The following is a 24,854-nucleotide window of genomic DNA, read 5'->3' as shown; positions in this document are numbered from 1 at the left end:
AGCTTTATAGCGTCACTCTCAACAGTTCACATTACTCCAATATGAGTCCTGACTTCATCCTAATTAAGTCATTCAAAACACTAGCATCTGGCTGCAGGACAAAGAGAAGGAGTGACATCATATCCTGTCTCATAGAACTTGAATTAGATTTTTTCTATTTATCCATCGCCATATTACTACTATTCTTCTATTTATCAATCTGCTGCTTTGAAACAATGTATTATATAAAGTGCTACAGTATATACAGTAAATACAGTATATAAGTATATAAGTAAAGGTGACTTGATTTGATAAGTTATTTCATGTTATTAGTCGTTCATGATAGTACTGTGTATCAATAATAGATACAGAGATATTCACCTGTGGCTGATGCCTTTGATGATAGCAAGATGATGATGATGATGATGATGATTATTATTATTATTATTATTAATCAGGCTATTCATACTATCTAATTAATATTAGGGCTTATTTGTTGCATTATATATTTTTTTCCATGTTTTTAGAGTGTGGCGCATTATAAGCAATCACACCCGATTATGCTGAGCTTATGAATGCAATGGCCAATCAGAGGCGTTCAGAGGAGTCATGACAATATCATGTATAGGCCATCTCACAAGCTGACGATAGGACAATATAAAAATTTATCCCCCACCGCTGTTAACTTGAAAATGCATCTTAATGCACCACTCGTGCAGAAAAAAAATATTGCAACTGTAAAAAACAATCTAAATGCACGTTTATACAGAAAAGCCATTTATAGATAAGAATGCATCCTGCATGAACAGACAGTTGCAAGTTCTTTTAATCGCACCAAATCAGTGTAAAATCACTGATTTAACACTTTGGACTGACAAATTGCAAACGTGACGATAACCGTAACATGCTAGGTTCATTTGCAATATTTTATGTATATCTGATATATCACGCAAACATGTAACTCGTGAATATTCTGTCACGGTTCGTGAATGCACCGTCTCCAGCTGTAGTCATGTTATGTCATGTTGATTGGTTCATGTGGGTGTGGCCAGCGGCAGGTGCATCTCATTCCAACCGCCTATTTAACGCCCTGTCTTTCGTCTCCTGTTTGTCAGATCGTTGTTTGAGGTCCTCGTGTCGATGTCTGTTCATGCTCCTGTGTTCCTGTCTTTGCTCAGTGTCCTGCTTCAGTCTTCATTGGATATTCACAGTCATTCACGGATTATCACCGCCGATCACCGATCTACCATCACCGCCATCGCTACCAACGCACTCAAATCACCTACCCACCTGTCTGTGCTGCCATCGTGGTTCCTGCGTCACTCACCAGCATTCATCCATCACTACTCCTGTCAATAAACTACCTTTACTTGCATCTGCCTCCTGTCCTCCATTGTTAGCGTCACAGAACGATCTGACCAACATGGAGGCAGCGAGTAATCAACCCTCCTCCCTCGAAGCTTTCCTCAGCGCCAGTGTTCGGAGGATGGACTCCCAGGAGCGGACTCTTAACGACACTGGTCGCGCGGTTCAGGCTTTAGTGACGCAGGTGTCCGAGCTCACCCAACAGTTCCAGCTATTACGAGCTCCCACTGCGCCACTCACACCGCCTGTTCCACCAGCACCATCGGAGGCCCCCTCCCAGCCGGAACCACGCCTCCCGATTCCGGAAGCGTACTCAGGTGAACCCGACTATTGTAGAGCTTTCCTTAAGCGTTGTGATATGCATTTTGCCCTCCAGCCTAGAACGTTCGCCAGTGAGAGGGCCAAGGTGGCCTTCGTTCTGACCCTGCTCTCTGGGAGGGCGGCATTGTGGGGAACAGCGGTGTGGGAGAACCAGGACCCATGCTGCGCCTCGTTCCAGGCGCTCTCCGCCGAGATGAGACGGGTCTTTGATCGGGCCGCCGCAGGACGGGAGGCGGCCAGGAGGCTGGCGGAGTTACGCCAGCACGAGAGATCCGTCTCGGACTACTCCATCGAGTTCCGGACCCTGGCGGCGGAGTGCCATTGGAACGAGGAGGCGCAGTGGGACATGTTCCTGCATGGGCTGGCTGACCGCGTCCAGAGGGAGATCTACGCCCTGGACCTTCCCCCGTCGTTCGATGGACTCATTGAGCTGGCCCTTCGGGTCGACGCACGTCTGGCACGGATGGAGAGGAGGGGGCTACTCAACACCCCATCCAGGGGACCGGCAGACGTGCGGTTCAGCGGCGGGGACGTGGCCAGCCCCGTCTACGATCACAAGCCCATGCAGGTAGGGCGAGCTCGGCTTTCCCGGGAGGAGAAGGAGAGGCGGAGGTCCCTGGGCCTTTGCCTTTACTGCGGGGGAGCCGGACATCAAGCCCACGCCTGTCCGGTAAAAGGCCAGGCCCGGTAGTACGTATGAGGCTACTATCGGGTGGGATCTCCGCCGAGAAGACCTCATCATCATCATCATCATCACCATCATCTTCTACGCTCCTCCCGGTATGGCTGCGGTGGTCAGCACAGACACATCACTGTCAGGCACTACTGGATTCCGGGTCAGAAGGTAACTTCATGGACAGCACATTAGCCCACAAGGTCCACATTCCCCTCAGACCTCTTCCGCACCACATCACGGTTCACGCCCTCACTGGTCAGCAACTTCCCACCATATCATACATCACTGAAGACATTACACTCATCACCTCTGGCAATCACTCCGAAACCATCTCTTTTCACATCCTTGACTCTCCCCTGGCACCCATTGTCCTTGGACACCCTTGGCTCCTCCTCCACAACCCTAGCATTGACTGGCTCTCTAACTCCGTTTTGTCTTGGTGTAAAAGGTGTCATGAGTCTTGTCTAGTGTCTGCCTGTCCGTCTGTGTCTGTGTCTGTGTTGCAGGAGGAGGTGGTGGATTTGTCTAACGTGCCCGCTGAGTACCTCCATCTGAAGGAAGTGTTCAGTAAGTCTCGGGCTGCTTCTCTTCCTCCGCATCGTCCTTACGACTGTGCCATAGATTTACTATCAGGTAAGTCTCCGCCTAAGGGCAAACTCTATTCACTTTCTGTTCCAGAGAGGGAGGCTATGGAGAAATATATTTCTGATTCTCTAGCTTCCAAATTCATCCGCCCTTCCTCTTCTCCTGCGGGGGCGGGGTTCTTTTTTGTGGGAAAGAAGGACGGATCTCTGCGACCTTGTATTGATTACCGGGGACTGAACAACATCACGGTAAAGAATACTTATCCTTTGCCGTTGATGTCTTCGGCCTTCGAGAGGTTGCAGGGAGTGTCAATTTTCACAAAACTGGACTTACGCAATGCGTATCATTTGGTTCGGATCAGGGAGGGGGATGAATGGAAGACCGCTTTTAACACCCCCAGAGGGCACTTTGAATACTTGGTTATGCCCTTTGGGCTCTCCAACTCCCCAGCGGTCTTCCAGGCACTCGTCAACGACGTGCTGCGAGATATGATCGATCAGTTCATTTATGTCTACCTGGACGACATATTGATTTTTTCTTCTTCTCTCCAGGAACATGTGCAGCACGTCCAACGAGTGCTTCAGGGGTTGCTAGAGAATGGGCTTTTTGTCAAGGCGGAGAAATGCGAATTTCATGCACAGTCAATTCCATTTTTGGGGTATATCGTGTCGACTGAGGGAATACGCATGGATCCCGAGAAGGTTAAGGCTGTGGTAGAATGGCCAAGCCCAGATTCCCGTAAGGCCCTACAGAGGTTTCTGGGGTTCGCTAACTTCTACCGGCGTTTTATTCGCAACTTCAGCCAACTAGCCGCACCTCTGACCGCCTTGACCTCCGCCAAGACTGCGTTCAGGTGGTCGGACACAGCTCAGGCTGTGTTTGCCAAACTGAAGAGCCGTTTCATTTCAGCCCCTATTCTGATTACCCCTGACCCTACACGTCAGTTCGTGGTGGAGGTCTACGCATCAGAGGTGGGGGTAGGAGCGGTGTTATCTCAACGTTCTCCCTTAGACTACAAGGTCCACCCTTGCGCGTATTTTTCATATCGTTTATCTCCGGCAGAACGAAATTACGATATTGGTAACCGAGAATTGTTGGCAGTTAAGATGGCATTGGAGGAATGGCGACACTGGTTAGAGGGATCGGGGGTTCCTTTTATAGTATGGACTGACCACAAGAATTTAGAGTACATTAGCACTGCCAAGAGGTTGAACTCCAGGCAGGCTCGGTGGGCACTTTTTTTCGGACGTTTTGACTTTACTATCTCGTACCGCCCGGGTTCCAAGAATATCAAACCCGATTCTTTGTCGCGTATTTTTGACCATTCCGAACGCCCGTCCACTCCCGAGTGTATTTTTCCTGAGACATTAGTGGTCTCCACTCTCACATGGGAGATCGAATCGAAGGTCAGAACGGCCTTAGAAGGGGTAACGCCTCCGCCCGGGTGTCCACCGAACCGTTTATTTGTGCCGGAGGGATTAAGGTCCAACGTTATCCAGTGGGGACATTGCTCGAATGTAGCTTGCCATCCAGGGGTTAACCGTACTAGATTTTTAGTCAAGCAACGATTCTGGTGGCCACTTATGGCTCGCGACATTCACAGTTTTGTTTTGGCTTGCTCGGTTTGTGCCACTGGTAAGACTTCCAATCGGCCCCCTGATGGGTTACTCCAACCGCTGCCGGTTCCTTCGAGACCCTGGTCCCACATCACTCTAGATTTTATTACCGCCCTCCCGCCCTCCCAGGGCAACACGGTAGTTTTAACCGTGGTGGACCGGTTCTCGAAGGCGGCCCACTTTATTCCCTTGCCCAAATTACCCTCAGCCAAGGAGACAGCGTTGACCGTCGTAGACTACATCTTTCGTTTACATGGCCTCCTGATAGATGTGGTTTCCGACAGGGGACCCCAATTTGTGGCTAAATTTTGGCAAGAATTCTGTAGACTACTGGGAGCGACTGTAAGTCTGTCCTCAGGGTTTCACCCCCAGAGCAATGGTCAAACCGAGAGAGCCAACCAAGATTTGGAAAGGGTGTTGCGATGTTTGGTCTCCAAGAATCCTTCCTCCTGGAGCCAACAATTGTCTATGGTGGAGTACGCCCACAATACCTTACCAGTATCAGCTACGGGCCTATCTCCTTTTGAGTGTAGTGTAGGTTACCAGCCACCTATTTTTCCCAGTATGGAATCCGAAGTTGCGGTCCCCTCCGCTCACGCCTTCGTCCAGAGGTGCCACCGCACTTGGACCAGAGCCCGTGAGACTCTACTCCAAGTGGGGGCGCGCACCAAGGCCAAGGCCGATCGCCACCGGTCTAAGCCTCCCGTATACGTTGTGGGTCAAAAGGTGTGGCTTTCAACCAAGAATATTCCTCTTCGGTCCGTATCTAATAAATTGGCTCCCAAATTTATTGGCCCGTTTACTGTCACCAAGATCATTAGTCTGGTGGCAGTCCGCCTTAAACTCCCTCCTACGTACAGGAGAATTCATCCCGCCTTTCATGTGTCCAAAATCAAGCCCGTATTTCATTCTCCCATTAATCCGCCTACCCCGGTCCTTCCCCCGCCGCGTCTCGTAGATGGGGAGACCACCTATTTGGTAAATCGTATTCTGGACTCTAGAAGGAGGGGACGCGGATTTCAGTACTTGGTGGACTGGGAGGGTTACGGTCCGGAGGAGAGAAGTTGGGTACCTGCTAGGGACATCCTGGATCACTCCCTTATCGATGATTACAATCGACAGGTAAGAGATTCTGGGGACGCCAGGAGGCGTCCTTAGGAGGAGGGGTACTGTCACGGTTCGTGAATGCACCGTCTCCAGCTGTAGTCATGTTATGTCATGTTGATGTGGGTTCATGTGGGTGTGGCCACTGATCGCCTGATCAGCGGCAGGTGCATCTCATTCCAACCGCCTATTTAACGCCCTGTCTTTCGTTTCCTGTTTGTCAGATCGTTGTTTGAGGTCCTCGTGTCGATGTCTGTTCGTGCTCCTGTGTTCCTGTCTTTGCTCAGTGTCCTGCTTCAGTCTTCATTGGATATTCACAGTCATTCACGGATTATCACCGCCGATCACCGATCTACCATCACCGCCATCGCTACCAACGCACTCAAATCACCTACCCACCTGTCTGTGCTGCCATCGTGGTTCCTGCGTCACTCACCAGTATTCATCCATCACTACTCCTGTCAATAAACTACCTTTACTTGCATCTGCCTCCTGTCCTCCATTGTTAGCGTCACATATTCATCAAAATGTTTTGTGTAAAAATATATTTAAAAAAAACTGCATCCTTTCATTTTGTTATCCTAAGATAAAGATATCCTACATATGAAATATTTGATTTCAGCTAGTTTTCAGAGGCCACATTTAAAAAATTTTTTTTAATTTGATATATTAAAAAAACTAAAACTACAAGTTAAGTAAATTGAAAAAAATTAAATAAACTCAAAATAAAATAAAAATCACACAACAAAAACTAAAACTTAAATTACAAAGTAAGATTAAAATGAAAAAAACATTCTAAATATTAATAAAAACAAAGGCATTACAATGACACTAAAATGAAACTGGTTTAGATATACTAACTGAAAAACAAGGCAAAATTTCAAATTTCTGGTGTTTCCTACTATTTTCTTTTGTTAAATTATTTTATTGTTAATGTTACAATACAACTGTGTACATGATTATTGTGTACACATTTAATAAAAATATTATTGTATATCACATAAAATTAACAGGAGTCAATTAATGATATAGATTCTGTTAGAATATAGCTGTGCAGCATGTCAAAAATAGATCTGTCAAAACCAGCTTTGATAATTAAAAAGCAATTTAGTTTGGTCGTGTTGTGATACATTGCTCACATACATACAGGTGTCTCAATAAATTATAATGTCATAGAAAAGTTTATTTATTTCAGAAATTCAACTCAAATTGTGAAACTTGTGTATTAAATCAATTAAATGCACACAGACTGAAGTAGATTAAGTCTTTGGTTCTTTTAATTGTGATGATTTTGGCTCACATTTAACAAAAACCCACCAATTCACTATCTCAACAAATTAGAATTTGGTCACAGACAATCAGCTAATCAACTCAAAACACCTGCAAAGGTTTCCTGAGCCTTCAAAATGGTCTCTCAGTTTGGTTCACTAGGCTACACAATCATGGGGAAGACTGCTGATCTGACAGTTGTCCAGAAGACAGTCATTGACACCCTTCACAAGGAGGGTAAGCCACAAACATTCATTGAGAAAGAAGCTGGCTGTTCACAGAGTGCTGTATCCAAGCATGTTAACAGAAAGTTGAGTGGACGGAAAAAGTGTGGAAGAAAAAGATTCACAACCAACCGAGAGAACCACAGCCTTATGAGGATTGTCAAGCAAAATCGATTCAAGAATTTGAGTGAACTTCAGAAGGAACAGACTGAGGCTGGGGTCAAGGCATACAGACGTGTCAAGCAATTTGGTGAACCACAGACAACTTCAGAGGCGTCTTACCTGGTCTAATGAGAAGAACTGGACTGTTGCCCAGTGGTCCAAAGTCCTCTTTTCAGATGAGAGCAAGTTTTGTATTTCATTTGGATACCAAGGTCCTAGAGTCTGAAGGAAGGGTGGAGAAGCTCATAGCCCAAGCTGCTTTAAGTCCTTTAAGTTCAGTGTTAAGTTTCCACAGTCTGTGATTTGGGGTGCAATGTCATCTGCTGGTGTTGGTCCATTGTGTTTTATGAAAACCAAAGTCACTGCACCCGTTTACCAAGAAATTTTGGAGCACTTCATGCTTCCTTCTGCTGACCAGCTTTTTGAAGATGCTGATTTCATTTTCCAGCAGGATTTGGCACCTGCCCACACTGCCAGAAGAACCAAAAGTTGGTTAAATGCCATGGTGTTGGTGTGCTTGACTGTCCAGCAAACTCACCAGACCTGAACCCCAGAGAGAATCTATGGGCTATTGTCAAGAGGAAGATGAGAAACAAGAGACCAAAAAATGCAGATGAGCTGAAAGCCACTGTCAAAGAAACCTGGGCTTCCATTCCACCTGGCAGTGCTACAAACTGATCACCTCCATGCCACGGTGAATTGAGGCAGTAACTAAAGCAAAGTTTTGGTTTTATTAAGTATTCTAATTTGTTGAGATAGTGAATTGATGGGTTTTTGTTAAATGTGAATTATTTAATAAACTAGTTTCACAATTTGAGTTGAATTACTGAAATAAATACTTTTCCACAACATTCTAATTTATTGAGATGTTAACGCTATTCTTCTTGCAAGCAGTGGTATTTTTACTTCAAGACAAGCAAATCTAGTTCATACTTCTATCTGAATCAGAGAATAGCATGCATTCTGCAGTACTTTCTAAACCTTTTCTTGACTCAGTGTCTATTTCTGTCTCTTACACAAAACGCACAACAGTCCAGGTGTCCAAACACCCAACAAACACATGCACGAACACACACAGCTGGCTTCAGAGGTAGAGAAAAAAATAATTTAAACAAGAAAGAGATAAACTTAGGACAAAGCATAAAATATGCAGATGACTGGCTCAACATGAGCCGTCATAACCTTGAAGAGGAGCCCAGAAACGGCCACACGAGTGTGTTCTATTTATAGCTGTGCTGCTGAAATAAGTGTAGGAGCACTTAGGGAGTGTGTGTGGGAGTAAAGCTGCATGACTGCTTATCTAACATCACTGAATAAAGACACAGAGAGAGATGGAAATAGAAACAGAGAGAGAAGAAAAGGAGCAGTGCTTTCGATGTCCGTTATATTTAATTTCCAGAAGCAAAGTTAATCAGGATGGAAATGATGCAACTGAAAGGATGTTCATTTATCTCAGGGGTTCCCAAACTCTTTTTGTCAGCGGAATCGCTTCATCTAAATTATTTAGTTGGAAAATGTTAGCTTCCGAGCACATACACAGAAAAAAATAATGTGCTTCATATGGTAGCATATAAATTGACTGGTCAATAATGAATCAATAATATTCAAAAAGACCAAATCAACCTGACTACTACTATACTTTACACTAGTCTTTTTTTATCCAGGTTTCTCTCTTGAATAGTCTGTGGGAAATTTCTGAATTGTAAACAAATATATCACTGTGAAACTAATTTTTGGTTTCCAACAGACTGGATTCTATAAGTATATTTCCCATTAATTTTTTTTGTCCATAGATATACCTAAATATTGGGTTAACATAATATATTTATTTATTTACTTTTATATTTATACTATCTAATTCTAAACATTATTTTTAAAGGCTATATATGCATGCATACAGGTATATATATATATTGTTATTGTTAAAGTATTGTTTTTTCTCATGCTTTACATTTTAACTAAACTTTTTTGGACAACAATATATAATTTTCTCAAAATATTTACAGGAAATTTCTACTCAGAAGTTGACATTAAGCCAAACAGGTAAAGCTATCAACCGATACTGATCATCTCAAAATGGCATCAGACTCTATGACTAGTCCGAACCATGTTTATTGAGTTTATCTATCAGGTCTGAATAACATCTGCTATCTGATTTTTTTGCTATGGTTAAGAATTTGCGTTCAGCTTGCATTAAGATCGTGATCTTTCTGATTCCTTCTTTCTCCATTTCTCTCCTTTCCATCCCAAATATTTCCAACTCACCTGCTTGCAGTTTTTCAAGCAAAATGTATTCAAGATTGTTGCACGCTAAAAGCGGTAAGTCCGTTCTATTTACTTTATCCAAAATAACTGAGTAGCAAAAAAAAAATGCTTAGAATTCATTTGCAAGACTTTTTTTCCAGAAAGGGTGGGAAAAGAATATCAGAATAAACTGGGCATGAAGAGGAAAGAGAGAGTGACGAAGGAAAGCAATCTTGTTAGCAGGCCGCCGTAGCCCAGGGAAGACTTCTATCAGATGCACATATAGGGAGAGGCATTCATTTAGAAAATGGCTTTTTCTGCACATGCTGGGCCATTTAGCACTCCCTGTGATGACTCCTGTTTGGGCCGGAGATAAATGCGCTTTCACAGACTTATACACACACACACACACACACACACACTCAGACCACAGACTCAGCAACCTTCAGCTCCTGAGAGTGCAACCACAGACTTGCATGCCTTCAGTGTCCCAAACTGATTTTCTAAAAGACACACACACATATACGACTGGACAAATTACAATATGTTTTGCCCTCACAAATAGCTGAGAATGTTAACCTCCCTATCATTTACTCTGCTGTATGTGCCAGCAGAATATATTTAATGCTAACAAACAAAAACCGCCAGCGCTTGAAAATGGAAATAGTCTGAGATATAATTTACTGGAAATAATTTGTTAATATTTAAATATATATTTAAAATGGTATATATACATAGATATGTGTGTGTGTGTGTGTGTGTGTGTGTGTGTGTGTGTGTGTGTGTGTGTGTGTGTGTGTGTGTGTGCGTGCGTGCGTGTGTGTGTATATCATATTTTAGTGTATTTTTATTATATTTTATTATACTCACATATTACTTATTTTAAATTTTAACATTTTTTACATCTCATTGCTATTATTATTATTATTATTATTATTATTATTACTTGTATTTTAGACAGTGATAATGATACAACTATTCAGTATTTTTATATTCTTATTTTAAATTCTTCTTTTCACTGAAATAAAAATAAAATGCATTTTCATGGTCTCAGACTTTTAAAATACTGACAAATTATTTCATGCAATTTAACAAATTATACAGAATACTCATTTAACGTGAAACAGACATGTGAAATAAAAAAATCTGAAATATTTTATACTTTTTTTGTAATTTTATTATGTCTCACTGTTTAAGCCATTACCACTGTCTCAAATTATACAATTATTATTATTTTTTATCATGATCATCATTATTATTATTATTATTATTATCAAACAGGTGTTTTTTTTATGTATTATTAGATCATAATCTAATTTGTAATAGAAAAATGCATTAAAATAATAAAGTATTTTCCTGGTGTATTTAAATATGAACAAATTCACAAATAATACAGAATACTCATTTAAAAAGTGAAACATAACATGTAAAATATCATATACAAAGCAACATATATTTAGTACTTTCAGAAACTACTGTGAAATAAATCATTGCTTAGTGCCCAAGACTGTGTGACCGCTGTCAACAGAAAATGATTGTTATGAAATGTCACTATTGAAACGACCACAAAGAAACACTGCTATTACTGTAATCATCTTATGCAACCACTGTTATCATTACATCAGAAACAAGTTTAAGCTTCCTCCTAAGGCACCACAACAAAGGTAAATAATACAGTGTGAATATTATGGTCTCTTCCACACTACCACAGAAGAGAGGTGCCTTTGCCCTACAGCTCTGAAACGACACAATATTTGTCCATCTAGCACGGCAGTTCAGTGTAAAACAAGTTAAAGAGGTTAAACTTACTCCTTTCATTTGCTGAACTCCGGTGACGAGCTGCAGCACCTTCTCCAGTTCCTTCTCTATGCGACCTGCCCAGTGCATCATCCTGTTAGACACAGAGAGCACTGGTTAACAGCAATGCAAATGTGCAATACATCACATAATGGCTAAATCCCCATTTACATACTGTACTATTGGTCCTATATAGTGTGTGGCAACAAAACAAAAAACTCAACTAAACAAAACGGAAATGTGATCAAATTGGAATGACAGCACTTATTTTTTCCAGCTGTCCAAGAGTTGACAAGGCAACTATAATTATATTAAATTAAAAAATAATATTAAATGACAGTGCTTGTATTTTCCAGCTCTCCATGAGTTGCAAATAAAAAAAAATAAAAAAATATGACAGTGATTCTGTATCAGAAAACTGACAGTCTGTTTCATACTGCATGGGGTGATAATTAACAATTAATGAAATTTATTTTATTTTTACTGCAACCTTGTATGTCCCAGGAGCTCTATATTTATATACTGGTTTTACAGACAGTGTGACATTTCATAAAAAGCGTAATATCTACTAGAACACATTTGCAGTCATGAGGTGTTTTAACATTCAGTGTTCGGGAAACTGATGGAGAACATTACAGGGGAATTTCAGCAGTCACACAAACCTTATAACAGTTTTATCTGCTCTTGCCTAATAGTCAGAGATTTGCAACCACGGCCCGGGGTCAGAAATAACCCTTATCTGTGTTACACAGCCTGAGAATAGCCCCCAAAGAAATGCTGCATATGTGTGTGTATGTGTGTTTCTGACTGAGCATACTTATTTAATTGATAAGAATGTCTGAACCCAGCTATTCTATTAGCAATATAATGTGTTTCAAAAGAAATATATTATTTCTTAAGAGTGCGCATTGCAATTTTTCTGTTTTTACCCCATACACTGGCATCCAGTTGAAGTCCAGAAACTAGATCGTGAACCAATCACTCTGTGAACTGGATCAACTGATTTACTAAAAAGATCATACGCAAAAGAACAATTAATTCGCCAAACAGTTCTTGCTTCTTCTTTCATAATTTAAATGAATGAACGAAATGGTTTGTGGACTCACATTAAGTTATTGTGTCACTTTAAAATACTGACAATATTAGACAAGAAATTCTTGAAAAATGCATGTTTTATGAAGGATAAAATGAAACTAATAAAAACTGAATATATTTTTTAAAATGTACATTTTAAATATAATAAAACAATAAAAATAAATGTTAATGATTAAAATCAAATAAATAAGTCCTTTTTTTTATTTAATCCATCACGCTCCCTAAGGTCGCAAAACTCTGGACTTTTGGTAGTTCCTGGGATAGCAAAGTCCATTAAAGGAGGTAGAGCTTTTTCATATTTGGCTCCCAAACTCTGGAATAGCCTTCCTGATAATGTTCGGGGTTCAGACACACTCTCTCTGTTTAAATCCAGTTAAAAGACACTAAATCCGTTCAGCCAAGCATTCACATAATGTATCTCATAACCTTGTTCTTCAGTTACATCTGATCAAATGCACATTTTAATTCTTTTGTTTTGGTTGAACACATCATTTTTTGCTTAGTGGGAACAGCAGCTATGCTAATTTTTTTACCTTCTCGGTTTCTACTAAGAATTACACAAGCTTCAGTCTGGATCCAGCCCTGAGAAGAGATGATGCTAACCCCCCCAGAAGACCTCAGATGATGCCAACTACCAGATTTTGCTATAATGGACATCAACTTGAGATAGTCACCACTGAAAAGCTATTACTAAATATAATTTAGAATCTTTAATTTTCTGTAAAGTTGCTTTGCAACAGTTTGCATCGTGAAAAGCGCTATACAAATAAACTTGAACTGAATTGAAAAATATTATAAATTAGAAGTCAAAGACATTCAATCAAAACAGATTAGAAAGCAGTATTTTCAGACACACAGCAGCATTTGACACTGATTTTATATCAGAAAACTGACAGTCTGTTTCATACTACAGCGGTGATAATGAACAATTAATACAAATGCTTTTATTTTGACTGTGACCCTGTGACTTTGAATGTCCCAGCAGGAGGAAGAACAGCTTACAGATTTGCAAAGACGTTGCATGAGTAAATGATGAACTGTCACTTTAAGAAAGTAAACAGGCTCAGTTTGGATTCATCTAGACTTTAATCACCACCCTTCCAAACTCTCATCTGCTCTTTCTCCCTCTCTCTGGCAATGGGCTGCTTGGCTGTTGGCAGGTAAGAGGGGATGTTTAAGGAGCCGAATGATAAAGAAAGCCTGGTTCTGACAGGAGTGCCTCCCTAAGCAGCAACAACACTTACTAACTGGGCCAAACCCGAATGAAGCGATCAAACGTCCACAGATCAGAGCTGTATATCTGCCTGCAGCTCCTAAAGCTCTTAACACAATGAGATTCAGCAGAAGAGAGATGGACAGAGAATGGAAAGAAAGAAAATGCTTTCTTGGGCCAGGAATGTTATGTACAAAAACACAGACGTGAATGAGCTCAGGCAACAGCACTGCATGTCTGCAGCTTGGTGTATGTACTGTATGCAGTGTTGGGGAGTAACTAGTTACATGTAACGGCGTTACGTAATTTAATTACAAAATTATTGTAACTGTAATTATTTACAGTTACTAAAAAAAAATGAGTAATTAAATTACAGTTACTTATGAAATTTTTAACGATTACAAAGGGGATTACATTTGAATATTTACACACATCCACATACAGATTTAACTGATTTCTTTCTCAAATTGCACTGACTATTCTGAGACATACGCCCTAATAATTTCCGGGATGCGGAAATACAGTCTAGTTCGTAGAATCCAGTCATAAAAACGGAAAGCCTAACGCGGACGGAATATGCCACATTTTGGATGACTAAATCAAAAGTAGGTCAGTACACTTGAATCAAAACATGACATGGACTAGTGTCTGTGAATATAAAGCCCCAAAAATGCAATATATGACTTGCACATTCTGCGTGTCTGTGGAAATCAGGCGCGGACTGGACACCGGGAGAACCGGGACAATTCCCGGTGGCCTGGCAGCCGATTTTGCCCCACTATTTAATATCATTATTGTATAATTGCCTGTCGAATGTACTAAAGCGATCATTTGCGAATCCGCCATTTGATAATTAAATCTCTAATAAGTCATGAATTGTTAGTCGTGACTCGCGCGCTCTCCGCGCCTCCGCCAAACGGTTTGGATCAGACTCAGAGTAATCAATGCGAGAGAGAGAGAGAGAGAGAGAGAGAGAGAGAAAGAGAGAGAGAGAGAGAGAGAGAGAGAAAGAGAGAATAGAGTGGACTGTGGAAGCGCACCGCTGGAGCAGAGAAGCAGAACTACTGTTCAGGGTTTCAGGTCAGTTTCATCTGTAAAGATGCTTTTTTGTCGTTGTTTTTTTATTTATTTAGTCAAGCAGCAGCACGTTGCTCATCAGTCATCACTCAAAATACTATGTAAAGGACATCATTATTATCTGTTGTAATGTTACAGTAGTAATTTAGCTGAAAAAAAAATCCGATTTTTTTTTAATAGGTTTAGGGGGAGCTACGACAGACAACAACACAACCCTTACGAAAATTAACATTTTAATATTTAACTATAAATCCAAAGAAAATGGTTACTATTGTTTAAACTGTGATAACCAAAAATGTAAAATTATTTTACAAATGTATTTATTTAAAAATAAATACAAATCCATTTGCAAAAAAAAAAAAAAAAACAAGGTTATTTTACTTTTATATAGGCTAATAAAAGCATGGTAATTTTTTGTAAGGGAAAAACATGACTCGTGTACAGTATTAGGATTTTTCTATGAAGATATTGTAGTATTGTAGAGTATTGTATTGTAAAGTATAGTTTTGTTCAATCTTGAGTATTAAAGTCACGAGAGAGATGGATAACAGGGCAAAATAAAGAGACTGAAGAGAAAAATGGAAGTGAAGGTGCAGTTCAGGACAGAACTTATAATTATTTTGCATGTCCCCAAATTAAAGATTTAAACCTTTTTTATGTCAGGTCCATACAAAAAATAGTTTTGTCCATGAATTTGTTTGTATGAGTTTGAATTTTCCAGTCTGATTTTTTTTTTCCAGTCCGCCCCTCCTGTAAATTAATGGCAAAGACATGGTTTCATTTACTACACATAGGCCTACTGAAGCTCGCAGTGTTTTCAACCTCTGCCATCTCAATATAGGAGTACACAAGCACATAAACATAATTTCTAGAACTGCTCTGTGTCACTTCATGTGCATTTTACTTATTTTGAGTAAACTATCATCATATACAGAGACAGCAGTTTAAAAAAAACACCAATGTTTCAGGAGTTTAGTACACAGAATACGTCACATGCTTATTAGATAACTGTATTTAAGTTGATGTATATGCTTTTATTTATTATTCTTTAATTTTCACAAATTTAGAAAAGTAATCAAAAAGTACTCAAAAGTAATTAGTTACATTACTTTGATAAAGTAATTGAAAAAGTTACACTACTATTACATTTTAAACAGGGTAACTTGTAATCTGTAACCTATTACATTTCCAAAGAAACCTTCCCAACACTGACTGTATGTACAGGGATAGTGCAGACTAAACTGAATCGTCTGTCATCATTTACTCACTCTCAACTTGTTCCAAACTTGTATGACTATCATGAAACATATAAAACATGCTGCTGTTTTAAACATTTCTGGTTTATAGTCATATGATAGCTCTGTGTGAGGAACAGAATGAAATGTATCATTCACTGGAAGTCATCTTCACCATTTACTGTCAGCAGAACACTACATTGTATTGTCAAATTTAAATTACAAATATAAAATGTAACAAAATTGTAATTATAAAAAAATCTGTTTATTAATAAAAACATTTATTTTATTTTAAAATAAAAAAAAGCAATGACGGTGCTTGTTCTTTCCAACTGTGTAAGAATTAAAAAAAAGGCAGCAAAAAAGTGTTAATTAAAAACAAAAATAAGGAATCAATTAAATAAAATAAAAAGAAATGTCACCAACGGTCCAGGAGTTGACAAAGTGACAATAAAAATAAAAATAAAGAAAATAATAATTAATACAAAAAAAAAACTACGAAAATAATACTTTTTTTTGTTTTTTTTTAAATCTGATAATCTTGTCATTTTTGTGGTTTTATTATAGTTTGAAATTGAGGAATTACCTTTAATAGTATAACACATCTACACAAATTACACAAATAAGCAAATATAGGTTTATTCCATTGAAAACAGACCAATTGAAAGATATGAAAATAAAATAAACAAATAGCCTAAAAGTTTTTTTAAGAAAATTCTAATAAAAGAAAAAAAGTTGCAGACTCATAAAGGGAAAAATATATGTATATTATGTATGTATGTATGCATTTATTTTTATTTAACACACCCACCTATGAGTGATTACACAAAGAAATGACTGGCTTTTCTAATACACAAATGCACATATTTAAACTAAAAGCTTTAAGGGCTTTTAGCACCTACATCTCAATGTACACTGAGCTGGGTAAAAAGCACTAAAAAACATTGACTGAGACCAAAGTAATGGCATGCATAAATGCAATCGTAACTTCATTGAGAGCTGAGTAAACCTTAAAACACCAGCAAATAGTCCAGTGCTTTCAGCTCACTGATTTCAGATATTTTCTCTCTGTATTACAGCTGTTTCACTGCAAATCCAAGCAACAACATCTATCTCCACCATCAGACAAGCAACATGGCCATTTGTCATTGAATGTTAGCACAGAAAAAGAAATGTCAACGTGAAATGTCAGCTTCATCTGAATGACAAGGATAGGAAGATCAGCTGGAGAATGATTCATGACGGCAACAAAGAAAACACACTTCTCCACAACTGCTGTCTAATGCAGTTAAAGCACTGTTTTCCTCATAAGCAAGTGACAAATCACCATGTTTTGTGAGATATAAGATTTACAACAAAGTACATACAGCACACTAGCATTTTATTTCTTTATGGTGCCAAACAACACATACTAAACTACTTTTTTAATGAAAATTTAGAAAGTGCTAAGTTATGCAAAACTCACAAAATGAAGTCTCAAAATCCAAATGAACCAAACAAGATCGACTTGAACAAGACCCTAATAAATGTGCATGTTACCTGATCTACAAATGCACAGATTCATTTTTGCAAGAGCATTTTATGAAACATTAATGCAGCACAGAACATTTTCATTTGCAATAATGTCTGTATTTGTACAAATTACTGCACAATCATTTAATCCCGAATTCCACACACTCAAATTGAAAGGCACTTTCATGGTTGCTAAGATACATGCATAAAATGTATGTAGCACATGGATAATTGTGCGTGCATCTATTAATCATTCTGAGTCTAAATCATCCCATACGGGGCAAGCAGTGTGAGCTTTTGTTTACAGTAGCAAGTTGGTATGGAAAAAAATCTTTTTTTTGAAAGCAACATGGCAGAGGAGACATACTGTACTGCTTTCTTTTTTATAACCATACCTGAACGCTGCGACTCACATTTTTAGATGCAAAGACTCGTTTGTGTGAACAGCCCCTAAGATAAACTTTGTGCAACGCGCCCCAATCCTAAAATGTCAAAAGGATTTATATAGTTTATTGCATAAATAACCTTTCTATTCTGTGAAATATGAACATTAGTTATATGTTCATATTTAATTTGTTCAATTTCTATTGTTACATAATTTTTTTAATTATAGTACTATACTGTAAGATGTAATTTTTTACTAATTTATTTGTATTTATTTAATTAGTTTACCTTTTCATCTATTTGATGTATTTATTTAAATACATTTTTATTTTTTATTTTAACAAACTGTTTATTTATTTTAATCTATTTTTACTTGCATACTTATTTCAATCAAATTTTTTGTTCTGGTTGTGTTCTGTTGTCTTGCATCTCAATCCTAATTCTGATCACAAATAAAAGTGCAGCGTAATATCTTTATTGCCTAACAGCTTGTGTCCAAGGCACAAACGTGTGACAAGTGTGTTCTAGCAGTTTTCTAGTAAAGCTTGGCACTTACAACATCAAGGTCATGGGTTCAATTTCCAAGTAATACATTAACAATAAAATACCTTGAAAGCAATGGATAAAAGACTTGTCAATGCAAGCTTGCATGCATACTTATAAATTAGGGGTGTGTTCAAATCAATTATCCTAACTATGAGAACATGGTATTAGTAATAATGAGAAAAAGGCAGCAGTTACCTATAGTAAATTCGATTCGATTTGAAGGCTACTTTGGTTTAGTGTCTTCTTACAAAATATCCATTAGAGGTTGATTCGGTTAAGTGAAATGTCTTTTGGCAGCTGAGATTCAATTCACTCAAGGGAAAAGAAAGCCAATTCACTCTGTGGCCAACTCAGCATCTTTTGGGCAAGAACAAATCTCCAATAGTTTGCTAAGATTTAACCATAAAAATCAAATAATTGTATCAAATAATGACGTAGTTTTCTTTAGCTTTTCCCAAAAGAGTTTTTTTCCCCCACGAGACCAGTCTCTGACTCACTACTTCCTCTCACGTTTTATGCTATTCAAACATAATTAACCAAACTAAGCCAAACACTGTTATTATATGTACTGTGACCTCAGAAACTCCTGATGCAAATACAAGCTGCTGAGCCAGTGCAGAGGGAGATTCCTGTAATCTATCGATCTGATAGTGACAGATACACAGGAAGGGAAGAAATGAGATCAAGCGTGTTTAGATTACACACCTCCTAATGAAAGATCTAGGAGGAGATGGTAATAAATGGTTTCGCTGCTGAAGGAAGTGTCAAACGAGAAAAGGTCACAGAGGGAAAAATAAAGGTTTTCAGAGCGAGGGAGTACTGATGCTAACCGCTAATGACAACACCTCCAGCATGTGCGGGAATCTAGAATGCTTGCTCTTTTATACTCACAAAATGTGCCAGATCATGCTTTATGACTCCATCGTCCAAACACCTTTATATAGTGCCTGACCACGATATACTAGCAGATTTTTTACTTGCATTGTCAACATATTCTGTTTCTAAATTTGTGAAATATATTTGCTATACTATATACTACTTTATTATTATTATTATTACATTCTACTTGTAGAATTTATATTCTATTACTATTTATATTAGCATTACTGATACTATTATTGTATTTATATTATTATATAAAACTGTCAAAAAACCATTAGACACTAGGGTTGTGCCGATAGACGATAGTATCGTGTAACGACGACAGTCAGAGATATCGACGATAGTATTTGTCTCTGTCGATAGTCAAGATGAGCAGATGCTGCAAATTTGTCACAGGACGCACAATATGACAGTTGCGTCTGACTATATATGCACTAGCTGTTTTAAATACAGTATTTTTTGTAATGTTGTCCCAAACCCGTATTCATTTCTTTCTCGTCCTGAACACAAAAGAAGATATTTTGAAGAATGTGGGTAACCAAACAGTTGCTGGTCCACATTGAATTTGAGTTTGGTTTTCCAAATTCTTCAAAATAGCATTTTTTATTTTCAGCAGAATAAAGAAACTCTTTCAGTTTTAAAACTAAATTTGAGTGAGTAAATGATGTAATAAAAATAAATCACTATTTTTATTTTTTGGGTGAACATTTCCTTTAATGTTAATAAAACACCAAAACATAAAGAGGAAAATTACTCACTACTCAAAAACTTTAATACAGTTGCTTTAATAGGAATCAATATACAAAGAGTTTGGTTCCGAAACGCTATAAATCCATTTTGACCAATTTAAGTAAAAATTTGATTTCTTTACCAAGAAAGTGGAAAGAAAAAAAAACAATATTTTCTGTTTCAAACACATAGCACATACACATAGCATCTTTAGGTTATAACTTATAATAACATTAAAAATTCTAATCCAGATTTAGATTTTCAAAGATTTATTAGATTTATTTTTCCCAAAATGCAATAAATCCATGATAGATTTTTTTTCTTTTTTTAAAAATGCAATAAATCCATTGAATTTGATTGAAACTAAAAAATAAGTTAGTTTTCATATTGAAAATACACAACATAATAAGTTGATCCACATATGACAGCCTTTGAACTTGGTCAATACTAATCTTATATACAGGCACTGGACTAAAAATACAATCATCAGTCATCGATCCCAAAATGAATTCAGCGCTTGCTATAAATTAATTACAACAATAAAATATAATTTCTTCATTAATAAGAAAAAGGACAATATCACATTAGACCACAGAAATTCCAAAATGACATTTCCCTTACATTCATCTTCCAAAAGTGCATTCATCTTTGCCATGTTACATTCATTTTAGTATTGTCACGGTACCAAAATTTCAGTATTCGGTACCGATACCAGTGAAAATCCATGGTTCTTGGTAACAATTTTGGTACCAAAGCAAATCACAAAAATATGCTAATTAAAAAAAACACTTTTTATCACTAAAAATAAAACCAATGCCATTCTTTATACTTATTAACAATTGTGTTTAAAGTTTTTCTACAATTAATATAATTAAAAGTTGCACATGACAATCAAGCGGTTTATTGTGCAGTCCTTGTTTGTTGATCACAAAGTACAAAGCAGATGAGGAAAACTAGGATGCCGGGTGTATTCAAAGTGCAGCATTACTGTCTAGAGTGCGTGGAATGGAGCGCTGTGATTGGTTGTTACTGTTTATAGTGCGTGGAATGGTGCGGTGTGATTGGTTGACAGGATATATCACATTCTGCAGAGAAGGGAGACTGCCATTTGTCGCAGTTTGGAAAAAAAGGGAGAAAACAGGACCTAATATCTCGGCGGGTCTCACATTTTGCGTAAAATTAAAAATTGACTTTTCAAAACCGACCAAATACAATACTGATTTTGGTGGAAAAGGCGTTTATTGCACATTGGAACCAAACTCTTCATATATAGTTTTTTTTTTTTTATATTATGTGTATTTGTAATGTGTATCTTCTCATTTTTTAATAACAGATAAAATAATGACAAAGACTTTTATCTTTGCCCACTTTGGCCTAAATATCCACCTTTTTTAATATATAAAAAAATATATGTATTAACCTTGAAAGGCTTTGTCTGGTTTGGCCGTAATGCTCAAAGAACTTGCAAAACTAGATATGAATTATAAAATAAATAAAATAACTACTATAAAATATAAGACAATGTCATACATGTATGATATACTGTATCATTTTAAACATAAGACAGACAGACGATTTACAATTTTAAACTGCTTCCAATTCTAACTGATGCTTTCAGTTCACATTAGTCATATATATGCTGGTAATAATGTTATCTTGGAAATCGGCAACAATTTGCAACAATGTTCGCATTTGCAAGCAGCCATAAAAACATCTCTACATAACCAATAATTGTGAAATATAGTTATAACACAGCACTGACACCACAGGGTAAATGTTACTTTTCTCAACTGGCTTAAAACTCTCTTAAACTGGCCCTTCTCTATTGCCTTTTACAAATTCTCTTTTCAAATTCCTTGTCTTTGAAGTTGCCTTACTAACCAGCCTGAATATCCCTGATTAAATACCACAAAACCAGCAGTAAGATCCAGAGAGGTGCTCAATTAAAGCAGGGTTTCATATTCACTGCACATGTAACAGAAAGGCAGATTAGGAATAGCAATCATTGAAAACCAATCACAAAACTGGTGCCTAAAGCATGTTAGACAAGCTTTAGGCTAAAATATACTATAGGCTATTTTATTAAAAATAACCTAAATTAAACTTTAGTGCCTACTACTACTTATTGTCTGTGACTTGTATACTGATCCTGACACAGTAATAAACTCATTCTACACAAGCACTACAAACAATGTTTATGAATTCATAGCAGAGAACAAAAGTACTTTGAGTGCATGGCTGACATTTCATCCTTACAGGCTTTTTTTTAAGATTTGTTTATGTGTGATTGCTTTTCTTTGAAGAAAAAGCTAAAATTCCCAGCACGCATGTAAATGTGGTTGAACAGTGACCTTTCAGCACCATGGAGAGGCACTAGGGCTGCAACTAACGATTATTTTGATAATCGATTAATCTGTCGATTATTTTTACGATTAATCGATTAATCGGTTTATGTGCTTATATTTTTGTTTTTTTCCATTTTTTCCCCAAGTAAATTATTAATAAATGGTCTTTATCCTTCAGCATAGATTTTTAAGAGATTTTAACCATTTTGCACTGTCATATCCTAATCAAAAATATACCTGGAGTTGTTTTATTGTGTTAGTAATCCTTTGTCGAACTCTTCTGCAATCAGAACACTGACCCATACTCTAGCAAATTTCACAAGGAGATTTAAAATAATGTTTTCACCATGGCAGTCCTTAGAGCTCCTAAAGTAGTTTAACATCCCGAACGAAGCTTATTAAGGAATCTTTCAGAACATATTTTCACGAAGAATAAGGATAAAACAGAATAAAATTGCAGTGCATTGTATTTTATTATTTACTGGGAAACAGCTTTATAGCTTTTGCTGTGAAATTGTAAACAATCCTTCGAATAAAGTGCCAGTGGCATGAAACCTGAATGGAACTCACAATTTAAAGTAAAATCCATCAGAAGGTTGTCCAGAAAAAAAAAAAAGTGTCACACACAAAAAACCTGCTGTGTGAAAAAGAGCAGTGAATACTTAGAAAAAAAGTGCATTTCAAATATCTTTAAACATTTACCTCTCTCATTCAGTCATAATTAGGCTGCACGACTGAATTTTGAACTGTTAAACGACAAACTGATCACAGAACATGTTTGTAAAGCTTGTTACTGTTAAACTGTTAAAAAGCGATGTTATCAGCTTTTACGACTAAACATTTGCAAACAACATTGTACTGGAGAATCTGCACAAATAAAAGTCTTAGGGGCCGTTCACAAATCGCGCCTAAAAACGCGTGGAAAACGCTAGGCGCGCCGCTTTCTCCTCCTTTCCAAAGCGCTCGTGCAGAAGCGCCCCTGAGGCGTCTGCCTTTGCTAAGCAACCATGACGTGCTCTCTCCTTGAAGACGCGGAAATTTCAGCAAAGGATAAATGGATTTGCAGCTCAAAAATCGCTTGCAGTAGCTCTGCTACTAAATTTATTTCAAAATGGAAATCCATATACAACTATGATCAGCTGTTCCTTTCATCTTGACTGAGCTTTTAACATTGTTACGGGAAAGGATGAAGCTGATTGGTTAGTTCTTGTCACATGACCTGCGATGCGCTTGCAGCATTCTGAAAAGTTGAGATGTTTTTAACTCGATGCGGTGCGGTGTTGGAAATAACGAACTTGAGCGCGCAAAAGACGCGATATGTGAACGTCCCCTTAAACAGTTCAGTAGTGCAGAGTTTACAGGTTACTCTTCTTTTTTGAAGGCTCAAAGTAAAGTACTCCCAGTCTCCCACATCCCGCTAAATGCTGCAGAGACGCTGTTCGGGAAGCACGTGACATAAAACGAGGCCAGCTATTGGCTATTCGCTACTTCTCCTACTGTACTGGCTGAGTAAAACCTCCGGTGGCTCATTACTGCCACACTTTGGTCACCGCAGATTTGAAATATGCACGAAATGAGCCGCTTACGGCAAATAAAAGTTATTTAGCAACGAATCGATGACTAAATTAGTTGACAACTATTTTAATAATCGATTTTTATCGATTAAATCGATTCGTTGTTTCAGCTCTAAGAGGCACTACAAAGACCCAACACTGAGACAGCCAGTAATTTTAGAATATTTTAGAATATTACATTAAAAATATTTTAGTCTGTACACAGCTTAATTATTTACAACTAAAGCAAATTTTATTTTTAATATCTCATGGCTTTGTGTCTTGATTTAATCAAGCATAAACTTCATAATTGGCATAATTATATCAATAATCTTCTAACATAAAATCTGCATTAAAAAAATGCCATTCAGGACCGTGATATACTACTACATTGTAAAATAAAGTTTGTTTTGAAGTTATAAACAAAACAAGGATTATTTTAGTATGTTTTATGAGAAAATATTATTTCAATATTTCTAAATTTAGGTGTAATTCAATGTGTTGCTTTTTTTGCACTTAACTGTAAAACTTACTACCAAATGACCATTCGCAAAGAGCTTGATTGACCAGCAATCTGATCTGATCTGATCTGTTGTTAGCTGCCACAGTAATGGCAATAAGCTAAGGAATTCCTTTTAAAGTACTTGTTTTGCATACAGAAAATCTGTCATGTCCGGCGCTGTATGCATGGCTTGCAGCACCTAAGTTAAAATACTGACTGTGAAATAAAAAATTTTTTTATCATTCTGTGGACAAAATCCAGTGAACTTTACCCCGATCAGGAGTAGGGCTGGGCAAAAAAAAAAAGATTTTTTTGATCAATAGTTTTTTTAAATGACGTCGCTTCGATATAGATTCTCAAAAGCTGTGAATCTATCTTTTCTGGTATTTATTTCAGCAAATATTTAACGTAAAAGATCTGATTAATATTAATCTTTTCA

The 24,854-nt window shown here is 37.7% G+C and overlaps 1 protein-coding gene across 3 annotated transcripts in view; it reads right to left on the bottom strand.

The window, feature by feature from the left end:
- Positions 1-24,854, bottom strand: part of LOC132160759 (voltage-dependent calcium channel subunit alpha-2/delta-2-like) — a 302,784-nt gene that overhangs the window by 194,902 nt on the left and 83,028 nt on the right. For all 3 annotated transcript variants that reach the window (XM_059570442.1, XM_059570440.1, XM_059570441.1), the window contains exon 2: positions 11,355-11,436. In XM_059570442.1, coding sequence (XP_059426425.1) covers positions 11,355-11,435 — 81 coding nt within the window. In that variant the 5' untranslated portion in view covers position 11,436. The remainder of the gene's footprint in view (positions 1-11,354; positions 11,437-24,854) is intronic.

This window comes from Carassius carassius, chromosome 17 (genome assembly GCF_963082965.1).
Source record: "Carassius carassius chromosome 17, fCarCar2.1, whole genome shotgun sequence".
Classification (NCBI taxonomy): Eukaryota; Metazoa; Chordata; class Actinopteri; order Cypriniformes; family Cyprinidae; genus Carassius; species Carassius carassius.
Note: the sequence above shows the minus strand (reverse complement) of the source record. Positions and strands in the feature narration are given on the sequence as shown.